Raw genomic sequence first — 23,920 nt, 5'->3', positions numbered from 1 at the left:
AATATGTGATAATGATATACCCCGTCTGTTTAATGAATATCTTTTAAATAAGTGTTCCATGATGTGATCATTGAAGAGTTTTTCCTTTTCTTTTTAAAGAACTATTCAGCTTGGTAAGACATTTGTAGGCATTTATTACAGAACAGGTTATTTAATGTGATAGAGAAACGTGATACGATGCCATAAATAAATCATAGTGCCTCTTGAAAAGCAGTATCCTTGCTGTGCTTGTGACGATTATGGAATCATAAAATGTCCTTGTCAAGAGTATTTGTAGTTTTATTATTTCAGTGCAGATATTACTTTGGCTACAAGTTTTTATTACAGAGATAATGAAGAAATGCATTAAGCATGTCATGGACCCAGAAATACATTGAGTGTATTAAGGTTGCCTTTCTTCATTATCTCAATATTTAGCATACAAATTCAAGCATTTAAATTTTATAAATGGATATATTTCGCAGTCTGCGCATACCTCTTTTTCTCTCAAAGTAACTGCCAGGCTGCAGTCATGTTTATAGAGTTTATCTTGTTTCTTCAAAAAGTTTTACTGACTTTGGAATATTTTATATTAGAAGGTCATGATGTTGTGTGAATTGAGTCACCAGTAAGGCAGAAGTGGAAGATTAAATAGTCAGGTTAGAGGTGCAATAGAGTGACCTAGAAATTTATTCTGTCTGCCACCAGGTCTCATTATTTTAGTGGTACAAATTCTTCTGACTGAACTAGGCCATTTGACACTTCTTATGTTGTATATTTGTTAGACCAATATTAACTAATTTATAACTTAATTATATTAAGTTATAAAAAATATTTATGTAAAAAAACCCTCAGCTTTCTCCTATATAGCAGATATCATATTCTGGGGTAGCCAGTTGTACTTTTTAGAAGATTGTGGAATAAGGGATCTTTGTGCCTGATGTGTCCATAGCAAGCCAGAGACACTGTCTTGAACAGCTGGAATACTTACGAAATCAGTGAGGGTTACACCTCAGTTGACATGAATGGGCATGTGAGGGTCTTCTGGTAGCTGAAATGTATTCATAAAAAGAGAACAGATATATTCCAGTTTTCTCCTTGTTACCTTTCTTAATACTTTAGATTACTGGAACTAGATATAATAGTTTCTTAATTTGTCTTTAAAAAAGGCTGAAGATAAAAAAATTGCACTACCTCCAGGGCTTGCATCAGCAGGAAAATCTGAGCCTTGTGATGAAGATGACCTTCAGGCTGCTGAAGAGGTGTGCCATATACTTATTATGCATGGGTGTTACTAACTTGGGGTAGGGCAGCAGTTATCCCTGCCCAATCATTCTCTGCAAGAAGGAGAATTTCCATGCTTAGCTGAGGTGGGCGTTGCTTCCCACAGGAGAATATGGAACCTGAAATTAATGCACAAAATTAAATGTTTGTTGATATTTAATTTAAAAAAAAATCAACTTTTTGTTTGGGAATCTGAGCATTTTTAAGAGGTCAGTTTTCAGTTGATAGTGGGAGCTGAATACTGTGATTGAACCTGCACTGTTATAAGGAATTTTCCTTTATTTGATAACTTTAGCCACCTTTTCTTTAAATTTCATAGACTTACTGTTCCATTACATGTATTAAAATACACGTGTTTTATGATCCTGATTGTATACATGTGTCCCTGTCATTGGGCAGAAATAAGTCAAATAATAAAAGATAAATTGTTATGTGTAATTCCTCATTTTGCCTTAGCTTCGCATTAAAACTCTGATGACTGGAATGGCTGCAATGGCAACAGAAGAGGTAAGAAGCATTTAAAACTGATACAGCTTTGTTTAAATTATGGTTGGTGTGGAAACTCTAAAATTGGGTTAATGGTGAGTCTGAAGTCTTGGAATGGATGCGTTTAAATTTTCATGAAGTGACATGACAGTGATTTTTATGAGGCTGATGACTTAATCATTTGCCTTGAAATGATAAAAGCAATATAAGTAAGTGCCTCTTTCAAATGGTTTCTACAAGGAGAATTTCAGGGGAAAGACATCATAGTGCAGCTACCCAAGATGCAGTATGATCTTACTTTATTCATGTTGTGAAGGTATCCAGAGGAGTAAGGCATTTACTGGGGAGAGTGGAGGAAAATTGTACACGTTTCAAGGTGTTTTCCAAAGCACCGATAAATATTTATAAACAACACCATTAGTGTAAGACACTGAAAATACTGGATATATATCTTGTTTGCAAATTCTTAATAGGTTGTAGTAATTGACATAATGGAACTTTTAGGCTGTTGCAGGAATTTTCAAAACTACATCTTGATTTCTGTGTGAGAATACTGGGAAGAAATTCAGTTGTTAAACATTGTTTCTGATTGTGCTGAAGTCACAGAAATAAAGGTAGTAATCAGTTTAGTCTCAAAGTTGATTGACATGCTTTCTACTGAAATCTACTGTAGAATTCAGTTCTACTTGAAGATTTTGTACATGCATCTAATTTGAAAAGTACATTTTTTCACACATCTGTATTGTTATACTTTGTCTCAAAATGTGATCTGAAAGTGAGTCTTACTACTGTGCATGCAAAATTGAGTATACAGAATACAATTCAGAGTAAGTTTTTGAAAACTTGAATTCAAGTTTCCACTGTTTGCTAAAAGTTTGTAAGTGAGAAATTTCCATCAGCGAAGTTTTGGGGGGAGGGAGCGGGGAGTGGAATGTTTCTTGGTCTTTTTTTATGATTAGAGAATTTTAGCCAGTGTAAAGGTTTTGTACATTTATGTTAAAATTAGAGCTTAGGGAAATTGGTGTGTAAAAAGCACAGGCAGTTCCAAAACTCCAAATGTTTTCTTGACACTGTTGCAGGGCAAGTTGACAGCAAGCACAGTTGGCCAGATTGTTGGACTACAGTCAGATGAGATCAAGCAAATAGTATCAGAATACGCTGAAAAGGTAAGTGTGTAACCTGATAATATTTTACCGAGTCATGTTTGATAGCTTGTTAATTTAGGCCTTAAGCTTACAGCTTAATTGCTGTGATTCTCTTGAAACAACACTGTTTTATATACGCTATGGATAACAGCACAGCCAGGATTCAGGAAAGTATTTTAATGGGATTTATACATGCACGAGCTTTTGGTGTGGCAGCATATATTCCTGAATTGCATTCATGAGTAGTTTGGGCTTAAGCACTTACTTAAATGTTTTCATGAATAAAGAAGGGCCTGGGTTGATACCTGTTCAAACCAGAGGCCTAAACTCTTAATGCATTTTAAAATGTTCAGTGTTAAGCACAGAAATACAGTTCTGTGGGCCTGCCCAGTGAAAAATCTAGGCCTCCTCCACTCAGATTTTTGGACACTGGGATCTTACTTGCGCTGGAATCTAGTTATCAGTCATGCCCTGGATCTCTCATTTTGGCTCATCAAAAACAAACCTTTGTTGCTTTTAGAAGTCAAGGCAATTAACTGTGTATATTAGCTCCATTTATTGTGTTCAGCTGTGATTGTTTTTACAGTCATGTGAAAAGAAAATCTGGCTTTTCAAGCAATTAATATATACAATACATCACTGCCAGGGATGAGTTATAGGTCGTTCTTATTTGTCCAATAGTCTTCTCATATTTCTTCCTTTTTGTTGACACAGATGAGGTATGGAGCTTTCCCATTTGGGAGATAAACCCTATAACTCAACAGAGTCTATAGTAAATTCTTGGCCTTTCTTTATTATAAAGGACTGGAAGACCAGAAGCCCAAGGGTCATATTTCAATGTTACGTTTATTCTGTTCTGAGAGAAGGCAGCAGGACCTTGACTATTATAGTAGAACAATGATTAATACTCTGGAAAGTAAGAACTGATTTAAGTCAAACCAAAAATATATCGCTTTTCAAATCTATTGGATGTGACCAAAAAAAATTTCTCTGTGTGCATGCATGCACCAGGAAAAGGGAATTAAGGATGTTATCAAACAGTTTATTGAAGCATCAGCAATGTTTCGATATAGTTCTAATAGTTTTAACCCCTTGTGACTATACATAATCTGAAGAACACAGCAGTGCTTATTTGTCTACCAGAGCCTTAATGGAATCCACAGGCCCAGTGAAGATAGCTGGCAAACAAAATTTTAAATCTGATATTGCCATGTGCCAGGACCTTTCTTACAAGATGGTATTTTTGTGGAAGATCAATGCATGCACTTTTCTGCATTTGCCCCTCCCTTCTGCTGCTGTGTCAACTTGCTGGGTAAACTGGAAGGAAGATTCTAGATTTCTAAAAATCCTGGCAGAAAATTATTAACATGGCTTGTATCTGTCTTAGAAAGCTCATCACCAGCTTTCTAAGGCCAATTATTCAAAGTAGCTTTGATTTTACTGTGTTAGAAGGATTCTTCCTCTGAGAATTTACAAGTATTGTCATATATAACAGGAGGTTTTGGTAGAGGTAGAATAGGACAAAAAGCTTGTTTCCTGGTAAGATGAGAGAATCTCTAAAACTGGAGAAGTGCCATCTCAAAACCACCCCCTTCAAAAATGGTTGAAGGAGAATCCTCTTCAGCAGTTTTAAATGCTGTTTGCAAGTTGCTTACATCTTGAGAAGTTGACTCACAATATTTTTGGACTTCTTGAAATTACTATGCACCTGACGCAGTCAGTTGAAGTAACATAAAATAAGCATTTCCACCATTTAGTATGGTTAGGGGCTGTCATTCAAGGAAGATATTAAATTGGATGTTTTTCCTTTTTTTTTTTTGTTTGTGGAAATCTTGAAAGATAACGTGAGATGTAGTGATTTTTATCTTTGGGTTCCTGAGCCTTGGGAAAGTATCAAGGAAAAATTATAGCAAATTACATTGCAATGACTGCTAAAGGTCTAAGTGGAACTTGACTGAAAACAGATCTAACTCTTAACAGGGATGGAGATTGTTTTTGTTTTCCCAATGGGCTTTAGACTGTGAGCTTCAAACTGAGGCAACTATGATGGGGTTAGTCACAGATCTAAACTTCTGAAGTCTCTTTGCTAGTAGGAGATGGTTGAACATGATGAGTGTCGTGGTTTAGCCCCAGCCAGCAACTAAGCACCACGCAGCCACTCACTCACTCCCACACAGTGGGACGGGGGAGAGAATCGGAAGAGTAAAAGTGAGGAAACCCATGGTCTGAGATAAAGACAGTTTAATGGGTAAAGCAAAAGCCGCGCACGCAAGTAAAGCAAAACAAGGAATTTGTTCACCACTCCCCATGGGCAGGCAGGTGTTCAGCCGTCTCCAGGGAAGCAGGGCTCCGTCATGTGTAATGGTTTCTTGGGAAGACAGACGCCATAACTCCGAATGTCCCTCCACCACTTCCTTCTTCTTCGTCCCAGCTTTATATACTGAGCGTGACATTATATGGTATGGAATATCTCTTTGGCCAGCCTGGATCAGCTGTCCCAGCTGTGTCCCCTCCCAGCTTCCCGAGCACCCCCAGCCTGCTCCCTGCAGGCCAGCATGAGAAGCTGGACTGTCCTTGACTACTCAGCAACAACTCAAAACATCAGCACTTTATCAACATTTTCTCATCCCAAATCCAAAACATAGCCTCACGCTAGCTTCTGTGAAGAAAATTAACTCTACCCTGGCTGAAACCAGGACAATGAGATAAACAAAATTATTTACTGCTACAAAGTTTGTATTTTTGTACAGACTCCGTTTTTCTTTTTTCTTTTTTTTTTTTTTAAGAATGTGAAGTTCTGTAGACTAATGATTGAATTCTCTTTCTTTAATTATTGGAAAGGTTATAGCTCTGATGTGTGTGAGAGAATCTCATTACAAAGAATAACATTAGTTGCATATATTTCCTCCCTCCTTCCCAGTTAAAACATTTACATGTGAACAGTGGGAGGCAGGCTCTTAAAGTCTAGAATTATCCATGTATTTTGGCTAGCAGTTTTTGAACTGCCATAGATTAGTGCATAATTAATATGGAGTTTTAACTTAACAAATTCTCTCATAGAAAATGAGGTTACTAACTCTACTTAACTTGTTTATCTGAATTGGCTAAGTCTTTTTAGGGCAGGTGAGCAATTGCAGGGAATGAAGAGGAATGCAGAAGCTGAGTCTTCACCTGTCAGTGGTGGTGATAACGTGTGTTAACAGCAAAGTTAAAAGACGTATCCACGTACCCCTTTTTGTGACATGTAATTGAAGTTCTTGTTTTGAGATAGAGTAGCAAATTGATAATCTTGAACAGAGACACTAGTGCTTAGATACAGCTTTCTTAAATTATGTGGAAAAGACAACTGCTCTCTCAGTCTAGTAAGACACCAGGTAACAATACTGTCAAAAGCAAAGTAGCTTCTATAATTTGTGCTTGCTTCCTTCTCTGCTGAAAGATGCATTTTTCTCCACAAATTGGAAGCCAGTTCCTCAGTAATTTTAAAGCTGTAGTGTTGCTGCAGAGCAGATCCTTAGCCCACTATGACTGCACGAGGCTTAAGGCCAGCTGCTTCATTTACAGACCAGAAGGATTTTTCTGCAGAAACCTCTGTATTATAGTAATAGTCATTTCCCATTTTCAAAAAGCAAGCTTAAACAGTCCACTTCTTGAGACATGACCTTTTCTTTATGCCAAAGCTGTACTGTATGGATTTCTACTATTTTTGCAATATCAGTCTCAGACTGATTTAGCGCGTGACTTTCTCTTGCATTTCCAGTTTTCTTGATTTGCATGTTATGCATATTATATAGGCTAATTGTGTGGTGGGAAGGATGGGGTCTTAGAATGCATGACATGATAAAGGAATGTGGTTTGGCTAAATAATGAGACGAATAAGTAAATCTGTGTGTTTGTTGAATAGTTCAGTGTAACAGGGGTTGCTTAGAGTCATTTTTCCTTTCTAATAAATGGAAAGAAAGTATGTGAATTGTTGGGATAAGATGTCGGAATTAGTCTTTTCTTGCTGTAGATGTAAAAGCATAACAAGTCATTAAGCTGCTCTTTAATAGGAATAAAATAGAAAATAGAGGAAGACAGGTTTTGCCTCTTATTTTCATTTAAAATTAAGCTGTTAATGAAGACCTGCTTACCCATCTGCCTAGAGTGGATACCAGGAGCAAATACAAGTGAGGAATATTTCATACTTCTTGTAACACTTTTGCTGATTATACATTGTAGTGATTGTCAACATTCGGTAATTATTCAAAAAGCGCTTAGTATTTGAGTCTTTGACAGACTCTGCAAATTAGCACGCGAAGTAGTTGAAAATTAACTGTGTTTCTAACAAAATACTGGAAAATGGATTAACTGGAAAAGATGTCTGAGTTCATAGAGCAAATTACCAAAACAGATGGATGTAAGTATTAAAGGGAGGACTTTCAAAAAGGTACAAATAATGTTTAGGCAAATAATCACTTAGACACCTAGCTAGCACTGATTTTTAATCATTCTTTTTTCTACTGCAAATATACAATTTCTATTATAAATGTTGTTCCTGGTAAAGACTATTTCTGGCAGCTTTCCTTTCACAATTCAGAGAGAACAGGAGACTGGATCCAGATTGCTGTCTTCATTATGTATTTATGAGACACTTTCTTGGCCATGCATGCTGGATTGAATAGTTTTCAAAGACTGGTGTCCATAGCACACACACAGATGAAAAAAACCTTTGCGTGGTAAATGTCCTCTACCACACTGAGTATGTCATTGTTATTCAGCATAAAGATTCATCAAAGCCAGTATTTCAGAATCTGAAATTGTTCAAGGCCTTTGAAAGTTCTGGATCTACTTATTGTGGTATGGAGCATCTCTGATTCAACAAGTTCAGTAAACACCATGCTTAAGGTGGTTTTTAGCATGGTTGTATTTTTTACATTTAAGAACTCCTCTTGGCTGAATTGTAATGCTGATCAAAAAAAATATTTATTTCTTCTAGTAAACTGTAGTATTTTCCACCTGTCTTAGGGCACCTGACTTTATTTTTAGCTTACTTTACCTGTTACCTTTGTGATATAATTCAGTCATTCAGCTGCTTCTGTATCTTGACCTGAGATAAATCAGTAAGTCATTCTTTCTCTTGAATGGTGGGACAAAGTTCTTGAAGGAGGATAAATTTAGATTCGATATAAGGAAGGAGTTCTTCACCATGAGGGTGGTGAGGCCCTGGAACAGGTTTCCCAGAGAAATTGTGGATGCCCCCTCCCTGGAGGTGTTCAGGGACAGGTTGGATGGGGCTTTGAGCAACCTGGTCTAGTGGAAGGTGGGGTTGGAACTAGATGATCTTTAAGGTCCCTTCCAACCCAAACTATTCTATGATAAGGAACATCACAGGTGTGTCTCACTTCGGCGTTTCTCGAGATACTGAAGAAGCCAAAAGCAATGGCAGGAGGTCCAACAAGCTGTTGTTACTGTTTATTTTAGCAATCTGAGCTATCTGCTGAGGAGCGACCAGAAAGACTTGGAGCTGCCCAACAACATAGAAGGAAGGTGGCATCTCTGAATAAGCAGATTTTGCAGAAAACCAAACTCCTGGAAGAGGTAAGTATTGTGTGTGTAATAAAGAATAAAACATTGATAAATGTGGTTTATCACAAAGTTTTTGCCATCCAGAAAAGATTTGCAAGCTGTTCTCTGTACCAGCAATTTGTCATGCTGAACATTTATTTCAGCATCTCTGAATGTCTTGCACATTTATTACTTGGACAATGTGGCTGGTTTTATATTAAAAAAATTGTATAGCCCTGTCTGTGAGGAGGGGGCTAGCTGATCAAAACATGCTTTTCCTCTTTTTTTTTTTTTTTTTTTGCATACATCTCTTGGAGAAAAACAGATCGAGTATCTCCATTTGACTTGATAGCTATAGTGTTGAATAGGTCTTTTCATCGTTTCAAGAAACAATTTGGGAAGTTATTCTAAAATACGGTACAAATGACTTTTTATCCCTTCCTGTCCTTTTATATGAGACAGCTTGTCTCACTGACTAAGGTGAGGTTTTTGCTTGTTTGTTTGTTGGGCGTGTTTTTGCATAGTCACTGCTTGGTTCACATTTTCACATTTGTTTTAGGGGAAAAGGCTCTTGAATTTGTGACTGATGTTCTGTTCATATATATAAAGTAAGAGCAAGGACCACTATTCCTGTATTGCAACCTACTTAATGCTATTGCCATTTAAACCCAGAAAAGTGTAAGTGGAAAAGCTGTGCCATTAATGAAATGCTGCTTTTAATTATGCATACTGCTGTAATCAGCACCATGGCATTTTTAGCTTGCAGAATCTGATGAAACCATATTGCATCAGGAACAGTAATTGGAAGAGCTTGCCAAAAAACAAATAGTACTTGAGGAAAAATTGTTGCTGATGACTTCTGGTGTTGATACTCTGTCAATTACAGCACTGCTCCAGCAGCCTTCATCTGTGTTTTTGTTTTGTTCTGCTCTGCTCTTGTCAGTAACGTCTTGACACCTTCTCTCTTAACTGGTTTTACCCATTAAATGTTGGGGAGACATCTTAACTGGTTGCACCTATTAAATGTTGGGAGTACAGGGGCTTCAAAGATAGGTGTCTGTATGGCATGTTTTATGAGACTGAGATATGTCCAGTCTTACAAACAACAGAGGTAAAAGAATGATAGCTTTGAAAGTTTTACCTACTATGGTATAACTATGGGAGCACTAGATTTTAAACCTTTCTGCATAGCTGCTTACCTGACTTTTTTTTTTAAAGTGAGAATAAAATAGTCTCTAACAGAGCAATACAGTCTTAAGTTTTGAGGGGATAGATATCCTGTAAATAAATCTCCTTTCAGTAAAGCATATGCCATGAACCATTTTTGGAAGTCTCTGACTAACATTCAGGTAATACTAAGTTTAAATAAAACTTATGCACAAACAAATGGAATGACTAATTGCCTATCCTGTTCTTGTTTTTCCCTTCTCTTTTTTCCAAGTTTAATAAAAAGCTTTATGAAGAATGGGGATAGGTTCTCCTTATTTATTTTTCACAAAAAAAGAACTTTCAAAGGATAGAGTATGATGGTGTTTTAACTGGTAAATATTAGAATGCATTTCCTTTGGAACATGCCAGATTAGTTTTATTCTTCTTCAACTGATGCATTTCTTCATCTGTGTTGTCCTCTGGCATGCCCCAGCTATTAAAAATAGCATAGTCAATAACCCTACAATTATTACTTGCTCTGTATGTTGAATGTAAATCATGTCTGTCACAATTCCTCTCTGTTCTAGAGTGAAATATTAGAAAAATATTATGATATAATTATGGTATTATCATATACTGAATTTAATTTTTTTTACTTGAGTTTGTATTCTTTTAACACTTTGGTAATATGAATTTTCCACGTCTATGTCAAACATAACTTTGGTGCCCTGTCAAAATGATGACTGATAGTAAAAAAATACTGACAATACCTAGCATTTAAATATGGGCCGAAGTGTCAGGCTTTCAAAAGCATAATGTGGGCTTACAGACAGTTAAATCTTGCCTGAATTCCCATGTTAGTGTGATGTTTTTTTCCTGAAGTAGAAACACAAATTATAGAATGAAATCTTTGCAAATTCAGAAGTGGGGGAAAAGAGGAGGATGTTCACTGTATCCCAAGTCATTGCAGTACATTTCTATCACACTTTAACTCTTCCTTTAAACTACAAAGGCTATAAGACGTATGTATGAGAGGAGATACAGATGTGCTGCATGTATATTGTAGCATGGAGACAGATGCAAGCACTCTCAGTATCCTCTCTGGGCTGTTGCAAATCTATTCCAGATAAGAAGCTTTGTTGTCATGACTGGCAACAGGTTAGCACTGCCCCATAATACAAGAGTGGACGTTTGCTCAGGTTTAAGGATGTTTTAATACAGTTCTACAGATTTTTAACAAATGTTGGCTCATCTCTACCAGCTCACATCTATTTGCAGTTTTTCTGCAGGCAGTATGTAGGCGTATTGGAGGCACGCTCAGTTTGAACGTATAGATACTAGAACACTATACCACAGCCCTTGCATTGTGAGAACAGTTCATCTTCTTGGAGGCACTTAATTTTGGGAGGACAGCCTAGGTACGATTGTGTAGTAGGAGTGGCATGAGGCAACTGCAGCAGCTAGCTCGGGTTTCGGAACATGAATCTTCAATATTGCCATAGGACACTTCTCCAGCCGTGCTGTTTCCTTGATCTTTCTTGCCTAATTGAGCAGCAAGAAGGGCTGGTAAACAAGCTTAGCAGTTGTGGGTGGCTTTTGCAGGTATTCTGTGTCATGCCATTATGATCTGGAAAGCAGAAAGGATCCACCAATGTCTGTATGCAGCCTCAATGAAAATTGAGAATTTAAAAAAATTTTGAAATGTTCAAAAGCATTTTTTCCGGAGCAGATAGCTCTTGTATTCCACAGAACTCCAGCATAGTAGGGACTGCTGAATCGGTAATACAGAATATGCCTGTAACTTGATATATGTTGAGTGGATTAAATTTTCATGTCTGGTGCAAGTAATCTCCTTTACGAGTTTCCCTAGGATGTGAATGAATGAATGTATTTGCTTGCTTTCCACATACTTCTGAGAAGAAGAAAGCAGTTTGAGGTTGGGAGAAAACACGTTTGTTGGTAGAGTCCTTACTTCATTGCAGATTTGCTTTTAACTGCCAAACAAACTTCATAATCCACAGGAAAACTTAAGTGTTTTCTAAATCTGTTGTCATGCTGTTTGCCATTTTAAGAGTTGAGGGCACTTTAATTCTGTGTTGCTTATTTGCAGTACATAACAGTCTCAGCGCTTTGTTTGTATATGGAAAAACAGTGCTGACATCTATAAGCCAAATATAATCCTTTTATCACTTTAGTAAAGTAAAAATTGCCTGACTGAATTTTTTTTGCCACTTGCCAAAGACAGCTTTTGAAGGGTGAGGTAGAAGCTGAAATCAGTGACAGTCAAGAACCCCCTTTTAAAAAATGTTTGTGGGTTTCAATACTGCAATAAGGTTCAGAGTAAGTTCTCATAACAAGTAGGTCTTTAATCTTTATGTCAATTTTCATGATATGTGGACTGGAGGATTAAATTATAAAGTTTTTTTCCATCTAGTTAGAATTCAGTCTATTGATAAATTATTGGTGAAAAATATGAAAAACAATGCAAAGGCTTTCTTTTTAGAAATTTGGCTGTGGAAAGGGATGAGTGGAATGTCGAGTCACAGCTGTATGTTGTGAACAGCAAACTAAACCAGCATGAAAAGAAGTGGAACAGAATGCCAAATCTGCCTGCCTTTGTTTGCAACACTTCTACTCCACTTTTGTAACCCATGGCCCATTTCTGTTGTTACTATTTGCAACGTTATCTTAAATAGTAAGTTCTTCAGAGAAGGATATTCTTCTAAAATTAGCCTCTGTAAATTATTTGACAAGTTAAATATCCAGTGGTGCTTTACCAACTGCCTCCTTATGAGACTTTCCATAGTTACACAAAAGAAGATTGCACACCAGCTTGCTTATTTGGTATGGATGTGTCTATGGTATGGTGCCATGGTGTTTTTATGCAAGTCTTGAATCACCCTAACTTATTTGGAGAAGTAAAAAATGGAACTCTCTTCTTAGCCTGGTGTGAAACTGGGCTACTATAACCAGGTTAAATAACTTTGAGCAATTTAGCAGAGAGTCTGTCCAATAAATCTGTCCATCCATTCTGTTGGCATCCGTTTTGTAAATTGTGCTGTTTATTCTGGACTCGTAATATATTTAGAAGGTCAGGTGGAAAATGTTTGCTGTTATTAATGAAATATTCAATCAGAATTCTTGCAAACAAATGCTCTCAGAGTATATGACAAGAAAAGATAAAGTTTGTGATGGCTGACCTATTGATTAATAGACAACCATTATTAACAGCTCAAATATTGTGTTTCTCCATTACAGGTGTAATTAGCATGAACATAGAATCAAACTCTTCTCTTTCTCTTTCGTAATAGTTGCAAGCTAAATGTGCTGATCTGCAGGCAAAATGTACCGAAGCAAAAAAGACGTTATCCGAGGTAATGTTTCTTTGTTTCACTGTGCACTGATTCTAGCTGAATCATTTTTGAGAAGTTCAGTGTGTGGAGGGATGTTTTAAATGCTGAAGCTGTTTGACAGCTTACCTCACTGATCCCATGGTGTGGGAAAGCTAAGTACCAGGAATCATTATTTATGTGGAAGTGTATTTCAATTTATTATTAATTGCAACCTACAGGTTAAGAGTTACGGTGAAAAGCTGGACAAGGAATTGGCAGCCTTAGAAACAATAGAATCCCAAGCAGATTCTAGGTAAGTTTCTTCCTTTGTGACCTTTGAAATTCTGAAAAATGATGGTTTTAAAATGAATCATCCAATGTTTCTTGTTTTGTCAATCTAAACAAATAACTAGAACTTAAACATTAAACAATTCTCCAACTTGCTTTCCAAAGACAGGAGAATATTAGCATAGTATTCAGTCAGAATGAAAAGTGTCAATCTGTAGTTGAAAATAATTGTAGGTGTTTAAAGCAGAAGGACCCTAGACACATTTGACAAGTAGATGAGGCCTTCCTGATTTATATTCTTCATATTTGAAGCCTTCCTCTCACATAAATTAAATAGGAGGTTCTCTCAAAGTGTTCACAATAATGAGGTCAGAACATAGCAAAACCATCCAATACTCAGTGTAATCCTACATTTTTATTTTGACCTTGGTATATCAGTGGTGATATTTGTTTTTTTAATTTACACAGATTTTATTTGAAATTTATTTAGAACTAAGCTTGTTCTAATGTATTTTAGTTCTCCATCTGTTTAAATTAGAAACTAAAAATCTAATGTGGTTTACTGGATCTTCAAATTTAGCATATTACAGAGTCTGCGAGCACTGGTGGCCATGAATGAAAACCTAAAAAGCCAGGAGCAGGAGTTCAAAGCGCACTGTAGGGTAAGTTTTCATTTCTTACAGAAAGTTTCATTTAAAACATGGTAAATAAGCATTATACTTCTTCCTGATTTGTCATCATGTTGTGTGTCTGTCATCTGTGTCATGTGTCCCCTGCCCCATTAAACTGGTATTTCCAAGTTCATACTGAATATTGCCACCAGCTTGAGTCGCAGCAGAATTATGGACCGTTGCCCAGTTCTGCAGTGTATCATATCTGCAAAAAGGCTGATGACCAAGAAGGTTGGAACTGGATTAACCACAAGCACCTTTCCCCTGCCCTGAGGCAGGGAGATGTAAGGAAGGCTGCCAAGGCATCTGAATTCGTGTAGCCTTTAATGCCTGGGACTCTTTAAAAAAGGGCCATTCCTAGATGTATAATGCCAGATCAGCCTTGTACTGGTCATAGCTGTGGCTCTTCTTGTTCCCATTAACCATTCTGCCGAGAGCAACTTGGTGTGGTTGGCAGGGAGCACTGAAATGTAAGTTTGAGATTGGGCTGTGCTAGATACCTACCTGTGCCATTCACAACCTGAAATGGATTGTCTCTTCTTGGATAACGCAGCCAACAGTGACCTGAGGAGAGGTGCAGTGCCAAAGAGGAGGGCTTCATGAAGGCCCCTAGCTTTGGAGCAACCTGTCAAAAGAGACAAGACTGAGATGAAGCTATTTCAGTTTTCAGAGCATGTTTCAGTTTTACTGCCTAATTACTATGTTTTGCTGTCCTGTTTACTGCCGTGTTTATGGACTGCCTAGAAATATGATTGGAGAGAATTGTTTTCATTCTCTTCTATTTAAACAATAGTGGATGGGATTTAATAGAATGAAAACTAGTAAAAAGAAATAGTGTCCTGAGGCACAGACTGAGCATAGGAACCTCATTTTCCCATACGTACCTCTTTGGAAAGCTCAAAAGGATTGTAATGGAAACTACCTTGTAAGTAACTTTACATTTGTTCATTTTTATAAATGCCATGTGTTGCAGTCCCGTGTCACACGACTGCTATTGTAATATTCCTTTGCTTCCTCAGTTTCATTTTCCATGTCACTCATTAGTTGTTTTTGCCGGATCTAGAATATTTGCAAGTAAGAAATACATTTGTTCCTGTGTGTGATAAAAGCAGACAGTTTTATATAATGAGTAATAATAGATGCTTTACCCTTAAGCAGGGAATGCTGTTTAATCTTACAAATTTAAATATAAAGCGTGTGGTCAGCTCTGCAATTTTGTTAGAGGTGTATGTCGTCCAGCTTCCTGCTCTCCCCTGTTAAGAGGAAAGGTCTCAGTTAAAAGCAACTTAAACTTTTTTTGTTTTAAAGGAAGAAATGGAGAGACTTCAACAAAATATTGAGAATTTGAAAGCCGAGGCAGTGGAAAATGGGGAGGAACAGGTAATAGCAAATGTCTGTTTTGGTTTCAATTTGTGTTTTAAAATGTTGGTTTAGGTCCTTCTGACTTTTGGCGCCTTCTTGTAATCATTAAAGTATCTGTTGCAATCTCTGAAAAATTCTATTCTCCTCCACTGCTAAAGCCACAGTTCGGGCTAATAATCATAGAAAGAGAGTAGACTGAAAATAGCTGTAGTATTCTTCATTATCGTTGCAGAATCCATAGGGCTAACCCAAAGATGCTTTTGTGCCTTTTACCTCTTTCTTTGTAGTACCAGAGAAGAGTCTCTGGATGCTGTGTTAAGAGCAGTGCATACCTCTGACAAAAACAGGTCTTCCTCAGAGAGCATGTTTGTTTTGGTGATTTTTTTTTTTTTCATAAAAGTGGATTTATTTGAAGAATAAAAGCACAAGTTTTCAGTGGCTCAGTACATTGCATGCTGTGAGCAGCTGTCAGAAGTTAGGCTTTAAGACAGGTGCATCCAGACTGATGGCAATGAATAATGAATGAACAGAAAAGTAAAAGCTTGAATTACTTGTATTTTCAGTGGGTAAACATTTGATACATTTATGCCTCTGGAATTAGGTAGATTACAGGTTCCGTGATACTGCTGTCCTTCTGAACACAGCATGAAAAAATTAAAATATTAAACCTAAATCTTAAATTTTTAAACAAGAAAAAATTATCTTAAAGTCCACAATCCGGAAATTTAGAATATGTGTCAGAGGGTTTATGTTCTGTTTTAGGCCATGTTTATCCTTAACCCCTCCACTGAATCAAAGTATAAATATTCAGACAAGGAGTACGGACAATCTTCTGATACATACCTTCATATGAAGTGTGACTGTTGCAAAGCAGTGGAAAAACTATTGACAAATCTTAAAAACTAAAATATTAAAGCTAAAATTAAAATATTAAAAGCTAGCAAAATGTGCTTGTTTACAGTGAAAGATGTCAGGTTTTTAATGCAGATTATGAATCATTGTTAAAAATACAACAGCAAATGGTGGTGTTATTGTGGGAGTCATTAAATGCAAGATAGACAAATAACAGAAAACAGACCCAGTCAGCACATTTTTGCAACTGCAGCTCTCATATGCTACCGTAATACACAATTATTTTGGGTTCTCAAATTCTAGGAGCCGAATAAGATTATAGAACAGCAGTACAAAACTGAGAAAGATAAACTTCAAAAGATCCGCTTGTTATTGGTGAGTAACAATTTGTAAATTTACTTGTACAAAATTATTGATTTTTTTTTTCTCTTGTAGCTTCTAATATTTTGTTGTTGTTGTTCTAATTTTTAAAAAGTTTTTCTGTCACAAATCAATTACGAAAAAATTGAGCCTCAGCCAATGTGCTTTTTTTAATTTAATTACTTAGTAAGAAAATACTGCTGGGGGGGCTTCATCCATTTTAAGAAGAGAACAAGAAGAGGCTTTGTTTTCTCCCCTCCTAACTTTCTATTCAGGCACGAAGAAACAGAGAAATAGCCATTTTACAACGCAAGATTGATGAAGTACCCAGCCGAGCTGAGCTAACACAGTATCAGAAGAGATTTATTGAACTTTACAGTCAGGGTATGTATATCAAGCAGGAACATCCTGCTGAAGGCTAAAGCCCTGGAAGGAGGGCAATTGCATTTTAAGCATATGGCATGTAACAACAGCACTTGCTAATTTTGTGGTATTTTAAGGGTCTTTTGGTATTCATGTTATATGCTCTATTTTCAAAGTTTTGTAAGCTGGCTATAAGAATTTTCCTGAGGGTGAATTTTTATGCACATGATCTCTGGAGTAAATTTTGTCTGTAAGAGGTTCAGTCATTTAGGTTAGTGACCGGTATGTTTAGAAAGTCCTTGATTAACCATTTACAGATGAGGTTGCTGTAAATTTGAGTTGTGTTTAGTTGCTTTTAACATTAGATTGCTTTTATTGTTTTCATCGACATGAGAAACCTGGTTCTGAACCAAACTATGTCAAGAACTAGAAAGTAAAGGCAATTTCTTGAAGGGAATGTTTTCTTTCATTTTTGATTTTATAAATACCCTGCAGTATCTTGGTAGGATCAGAGTACAAATTGTCTTTAACTTTTTTTTTATGATAAGAAGTTATAAAATGGGGAAGTGTGCTTGCCTGACTTTTTGGATAGGTATATGTTTGCTGTACAGGGATGGTATGGAGCATGCAAACAGAATAAAATTTAAAATTGTTCCATTAAACTGATAACAGACCAGTATACTTACTGGTGTATATTTAATGTAGCTTGTGTATTAGCATAAGCTAAAATAAGTTTCTACCAGGAAGAACTAGCTAATGTTTTAAAGATACTCTGCGTTTACTAAATATGTGTGTGAACCAAGCTCTTGATGGTTGAGCAGTTCTAAAATTGTTGTCTAACTTTAATTTTAATTCCTTGCCCTGATGAGGCATCTCTAGTGGCACAGTAGTGTGTTGTCTAACTCAATACAGGAATAGATGCAGTTCTTTAGTGAGTACAAATCCAGTACTTACTTCCTCCAGCTTTGCTTCTGATATGCCATGCAGTTTATTTAATCAAGTCCAGCTGTAAAGACAACTCTTTTGTCTTTCATTAAATTTTCTACAGATTGTTTTCTCTGTCATATCTAAGTGAATTCAGACAAATAATCTGTGGTCAGAGTATCTACCTGCTCAGAAGATGGGAGCTTCATTTATATATGAAGTACAGAAAGATTAGGGTCAAAGTGCATTGTGCAGCTTTGGGTGTAGATTTAAGATACTTTGAATTTTATGGAACTGTGTTATCTATAGTACAAAATATGTGTAGTAACTTGGGTAACACACTGCTCAGTTGTGTCCGGGAACCTGCATTGTACAGGCTAAGTTTTTAGAAAAATGAGCTGAAAATCTCTAGCAAGTCTTTCTGTGAATCATGTTCTTTTTTTGAGGCTTTCATTTAGCCAGATTCAGGAGATCTTCAGAGCTGCCAAAACCTGTTTTTTTGAACTTTGATCCAAGGTGTGTTGGACAAGACAATCTTCAGCGATGCCTTCCAACCTCAGTGGTTCTGTAATTCTATACTAGAATGTTTTTAAGTTCCAGTATTTCCTGCTTTATTTTTGACCTAACTGAAGCCTCTTCCCTTGAAAACATTAAGCTGTGGTTTCTGGAGCATCAATGAGCCAACTGGCTCCTTCTTCCTCTTCTTTCTTTTGTCTGTCTTAACCTTCCGTGGGCTCTGCTGCCGTAAGGCTCCATAAACTGGTACAATTTGCTAATCCAGTGGAAATCCTGAGAAGTTTTCTTCTGGGTTGGTATGTGGAATGAACTCTTAACAGATCTGTGATTACCAGAGCTGCTGCAAGAAAGGCAAGAGCTGCAGGAAGGAAATTGTTTGGGAAAGGCCTCTTCCATTTGGCAGCAGTAAGTCTTGCAAAAACTGAACACCTGAAGTAAGCCTGTTGGCAATCCTTGTGTTCGTGCAATTTTTCAAGAAGCAGCCTGATTTCAGCATTTGGAAAATCTTTGTGGAACATGCTGAATAGCACTTATTAATTTGTCAACCTATCCCAGGCTTTCCTGACTTCCTCAGTGCTTTCAGGTTCCCAGTATTCAGTATGCTTCTCAAGGCTACAGCATGTGCAGAACATGTGTCACAATCACACTGTGGCAATGAGAAAGCTTTTTGGTCCCAGACATCTCACTGCTGCAGAAGTAGCCACTGCTGGGTTTCTGTCACTAAAACATTCAACTTTGAGCATTGCGTTGGTGTTGGACTTCAACTGGAGAAGAGAATTGTACAAATCAGAAGTTAGACTTTCTTTAAAAATTTGGATGTTGAATGACATTGTGGAATGGGAGGGAGGTCATGCTGTCTGTAAATGGTTCCATTCAAAAGTTTAGTCCAGCATATCAGTTCAGTAAAGGTTTTATTTAAAGATGGCAACTTGTTAGCCTGTAGAGTTTAATGTCATGAGCATGATTTTGCTCAGGTTTCTCTTTTTTAACCCATATGTTTTTTCCAGGTTCAGGATTCTAGACAGTGCTTAATATATTAACATAATCATTTTTGCAAACTCTCTATCTCTGTTGAACTCTTTCCTTGGGAATCACAAGAATCTTAGATTTCCTTAGGCATTGAAGAACTAAAGAATAGATGAACACTTAGCAGATTTGAGTATCAGTCATCAACTTGTAGGCCCAAAGGGAATGCGTGTCTGAGCCTTACCTTCTCCACTGAGCTATGACCAATATCTGCTATAATCACCTAAACCAGAAAGTATTATTTCAAAAAAGAAAGAATTATTTAATCCTATCAGCATGAATAAATTGTAAGGGGAAAAAAGCTTTAAACCAGTAATAGCTTTCTTGGGCATCTTTCACATATGTAGCCTAAAATATATAGTATAATGCACTGTTCTTCCACACAGTACTATCAGATTATCTGTTTCCTATCTGTCCCTGCCTAGCCTGTGCATCCCTGCCACCATAGGCAAGCTATGCAAGGGCAACTGTTAGCAGCACAGCAGCCTGTATGGTGTAAGGGTAAAGCTTATGAAGGAAAGGTAAACAGACAGTGGTAAGGAAGCACAGCTGATAGTGCCAGCATATGTTCACATAAAGGACTGTCAGCAGTTGAGGCTTAAGTTAAACACTAAGATGTGTTCTCATAAAATCTGATAGCTGCAAACCCTGCTGGAGATTTACATGCAGAGGGAATATTCTTCCAGAGTGTATTAAAGAGTGTGTTCCACTATTGATAGTGGGAAGTATATTACATAAAGCCTACGAAGTATTTTTACAGATTCCATTTCATCTCATGCTCTTTTATTATTTTACCCCTTTTTTTTGTTTGCAGTCTCAGCAACTCACAAAGAAACAAAGCAGTTCTTTACTCTTTATAATACACTGGATGATAAGAAAGTATATTTGGAAAAGGAGGTAAGAAAATCATATTACTGTTTTCTAAATACTCAGTCTGTGGAGGAGGAGATAAAAGGTTTTTACTTGGCTTTCACCATATTCAGTCATGTCAGAGCAGAATTAACAGTCTTTGTAACTAAAAATGAAACAACTGATTTTCATAAGAGTATTTCTAATGTTGAGAGCGAAATGGTCTGTGGTGTAAAAGAAGTGCTACTAGTGCAGCATGGTGAAGCTACTCACTGTTTTCACAAAACATGAGTAACATTTGATTACCAAATATCTCTGCCTTTGTATTAAGGACCAAATTACTCTTTTTTCCTCTTTTTGCAATGACAAGCATGTGACTTCAGTAAAGGTGGAGAAATAGGAGCAGTCAAGACTTGATAAAAATTATGTCATTACTTTAAAACTATATAATGTTTTGATACTTCAGGCTTCTCTGTTTATTCTAATAAAATAAGAACAGATCAGTTAGTTTTGCATTACTTAGATATGTTTGTTTGTGATGGTCAAATTTCTGACTATGTAAAGACACTTTATCTCCTGTTTTTGAAGATGATGAGCAACCATTTCCATCCCTTTAGCAGCTGATTCTAACACAGGTGCTAGACAGTTTTCAGTTTTCCAATTCAGAAAAGTCATTAATCTATGTAGCTTCGTTAGAGGGTGTGTGATCCCGACAGTTGCTTGCCACAAAACACAACTGAAGGAATAGGATTAAATACAGAAATATTCTTTAACAATTAACCTATGCTGCAGGTACTGTACCTGTAGTAAAACTGTGAGGAGAGGTAGTTGGGGGAGCAGGGGGAGCTTTAGGCAAACCAAGACCCTTCAGGCTAGAATAACGTTAGGCATGTCCAGGAGCATGTTAACTGTGGGGGGAAACAACCAACAACTTCATCCCTTCCTGATTCTCCTACTTATTTCTACAGTAACTGAGTACAGTTTCCCTGCTTTGGTTTTAATAATCTTAAAGTGCTCCATGTGAGTCTGCTGGAAAGCTCACAGATGTTCTACTTCTGTGCAGAACTTACTCAGAGAGCGAGTATCTTTTTCCTTTGGCAAACATAAAAGATTGGGCTTCCTTACAGATTTTCTGGAGGCCAGGATGATTAAAAAAAAAAACAAAAAACCAAAACACAAACCCACCCTAGAATACTGTTTTCACCCACCCTAGAATACTGTTTTCACACTACCGTTCTAAACTTCAACTTTCTGCAGTGTGCCCTGATAGAAGTATCTGGCCTTTTCTGTTGCAGAAAAGTATTATACTGCTCTGTTAATGTTGTCAGAATCCAAGCTGCATCAAAATAAATTTAAAAGCAACTTCTGTGACTAGGTGATTTAACAACACATGTAAATAATATCTGTAAAAACGGCTCAAGTTCTGTGCTGAATTGAGCCTTGTGCCTTTTTTTATTAATGTGTATATATACATTTTGAGTTAGGTCAGTGATCAGTACAAAGCAGGATCTTACCAAAGTTTAACCTGGGGTGATGATTGTTAGGTGCTCTAGAAATACCTAATTTCTGGGAGAGATTTCAGTTTAGCGTGAGAGGATGCTGTTTCTAAAAATTATTCTACCTGATGGTCCCTCAAATAACTTATCTTGGAATTAGTGGTGTAACTAATCTTTTCCTCTCCTGAAAATACCATTAAGAATTTTCCTTGAAAGTTTTTCAAGCATCAACTTCTTACAAACCAGCAATGATGATACCATGTAATGTCTGTTATATCCTGTATATTCAGGAACCCTAGCTGTATAATTTGCATCCCTGTGCAAGAGTGGCTGGTATTATGGCTGCCAGTGGTTCTGGCCTTGCCAGGGCCGTACCTAAGTCTGTAAGAAGATTATCACATGCTTTGTTTTTCTGTAGTCTTTCATTGTTTTAATTTTCTTATTCCAAATAGTAAAATGTATTCATAATCTAGAATACAACCAGTTGCAGATAACAATGTACCAATACTTTGATTTAAAATACTCTGTTAAGTAGCAGCTATAGAATTCGTATTACTTTAACTTCTCCCCTAGACTGGAGTTTAATACAGGTTGGTTTTTTTTTTATTTTGATGGCAAGCCTGCAAATTTAAAAAGCATAAAGAGATTGATTGTGAAATGGGCACATAAAAACAGCTGACAGCATACAGACCAGATGTATTTCATCACTGTATAAATTGGGAGTACTCTTGCTAACATAATTCAATATCTGCTTTGGGGGTTTTGGTTGGGGGGGATGGTTTGTTTTTTGGTTTGATATTAGTTCCAAGCTTCACTTACATGGATATAATTTCAAAAGGCAAAAAAATTGATCAAGGTTTTCTTTTATCTTGATGCCCATCACAAGAGAGAGAGGTCTGAATGTCTTCTGATGCCCTCTTAACTTTGTTATGTGTATAGTATAGTTGAGGTTTCCTTGTGTTGCTTTTAATATTAGAACTCAGCAAGTCAATATTGTCTATTAATGTACAAAAGATGGCTTTGGCATCTGTGCCTCACAAAGATTTCTGGAATATGCTTGCACTTTTTCTTGACCTTCCCCTCTTTTTTTTTTTTTTTCTCTTTCCCAAAAACCAACACTTTCCTAAAATAGGCTGAGCATAATTGCTTTAAAGTAACAATAGCAGGAATTGTTATACAGTGGAATTTTGGCTATAAAGGTTATAGCTCTGACATGAAAGGTCTCTGGGAATATGGTTGATATTTTAATCACATTGGTTGAAAGATTAATTTTTAAAATGCTTTTAAACTCATTTCATAATGTCTTTGATTTTTTGAGTTGATACACGGATTTTACTGTCTGTACTGTAACACATCAGCACTCTTACTGTGCAGTAGTTGTGCAGTACTGCTTTTGATGACTTGAATGTTTTGTGGTGTAAACCATAATTCCATTCTTAAACACATACCTATTGGAAATATCTTGAGGCAAGGATGTGGACTTGGCGAAAATTGATGAGTTATGCAATAATTTCTTTCCTCTAAGTAACAGGAATTCTTAAGCATCTTAGTTGCTTTGGAGTCTGTTCAGAATTTGTCTGAATTTTTCAAAGTAAGGTCAGGAACAGCTGTAGATTCTGCCATGCATGTGCTTATCGCCGTCTCGTTCAGATAGAAGATTTTAGACTTGGGAGAGATCAGTTTAGCTTTCCATAGCAGTGGGGCAAGTGATTCTGTTTGCAGCACTTAGGTTTGTTTAGTACAGAATGCTTTCAAATATTCATCAAAAGGAGAAACAGCTTGGAAGGTTTAACCACAGGAGACTTGCAAGAAATATTCAAAGCCAAGAGAGAGAATCACATTAACTGCTACTTGGTGAATTTTAGTGCTCTCAGCAATATGTAGAAAGCAAGAAGAAAATCAAAGGTGGTTACATAGAAAATACTCGCTATATAGCTTAATTAGTTGGGGGAGTTGATACTGAGAGCAACAAAATATTTCTGTGATTGTAGAATCGTAGAATAGTTTGGGTTGGAAGGGGCCTTTTAAGGTGATCTGGTCCAACCCTCCTGCCATGAGCAGGGACATCTGCAACCAGAGCAGGTTGCTCAGAGCCCCGTCCAGCCTGACCTGGGATGTTTCCAGGGATGGGGCATCTACCACCTCTCGGGGCAACCTATGCCAGGGTTTCACCTCCCTCATTGGGAAAAATTTCTTCCTTATATCTTGTCAAAACCTACCCCCTTTCAGTTTAAAAGCATTGCCCCTTGTCCTAGTGCAACAGGCCCTGCTAAAAAGTCTGTCCCCACCTT

General features: G+C 37.0%; 1 protein-coding gene across 1 annotated transcript in view; it reads left to right on the top strand.

Moving 5' to 3' along the window:
• The window catches only part of CCDC93 (CCC complex scaffolding subunit CCDC93), a gene marked incomplete at its 5' end in the record, with an annotated part of 52,060 nt that overhangs the window by 20,539 nt on the left and 7,601 nt on the right, over positions 1-23,920 (top strand). Inside the window, 11 exons of the mRNA XM_082001235.1 lie at positions 1,149-1,241; positions 1,720-1,770; positions 2,829-2,915; positions 8,358-8,474; positions 12,902-12,964; positions 13,162-13,235; positions 13,791-13,872; positions 15,190-15,261; positions 16,399-16,470; positions 16,731-16,839; positions 20,099-20,181. Of these exons, the coding sequence (XP_081857361.1) occupies positions 1,149-1,241; positions 1,720-1,770; positions 2,829-2,915; positions 8,358-8,474; positions 12,902-12,964; positions 13,162-13,235; positions 13,791-13,872; positions 15,190-15,261; positions 16,399-16,470; positions 16,731-16,839; positions 20,099-20,181 (903 nt within the window). The remainder of the gene's footprint in view (positions 1-1,148; positions 1,242-1,719; positions 1,771-2,828; positions 2,916-8,357; positions 8,475-12,901; positions 12,965-13,161; positions 13,236-13,790; positions 13,873-15,189; positions 15,262-16,398; positions 16,471-16,730; positions 16,840-20,098; positions 20,182-23,920) is intronic.

This window comes from Phaethon aethereus (assembly GCF_964289735.1).
Source record: "Phaethon aethereus genome assembly, chromosome: 6".
In the NCBI taxonomy this organism is placed as follows: Eukaryota; Metazoa; Chordata; class Aves; order Phaethontiformes; family Phaethontidae; genus Phaethon; species Phaethon aethereus.
This window is presented reverse-complemented; position numbering and strand designations above follow the sequence as displayed.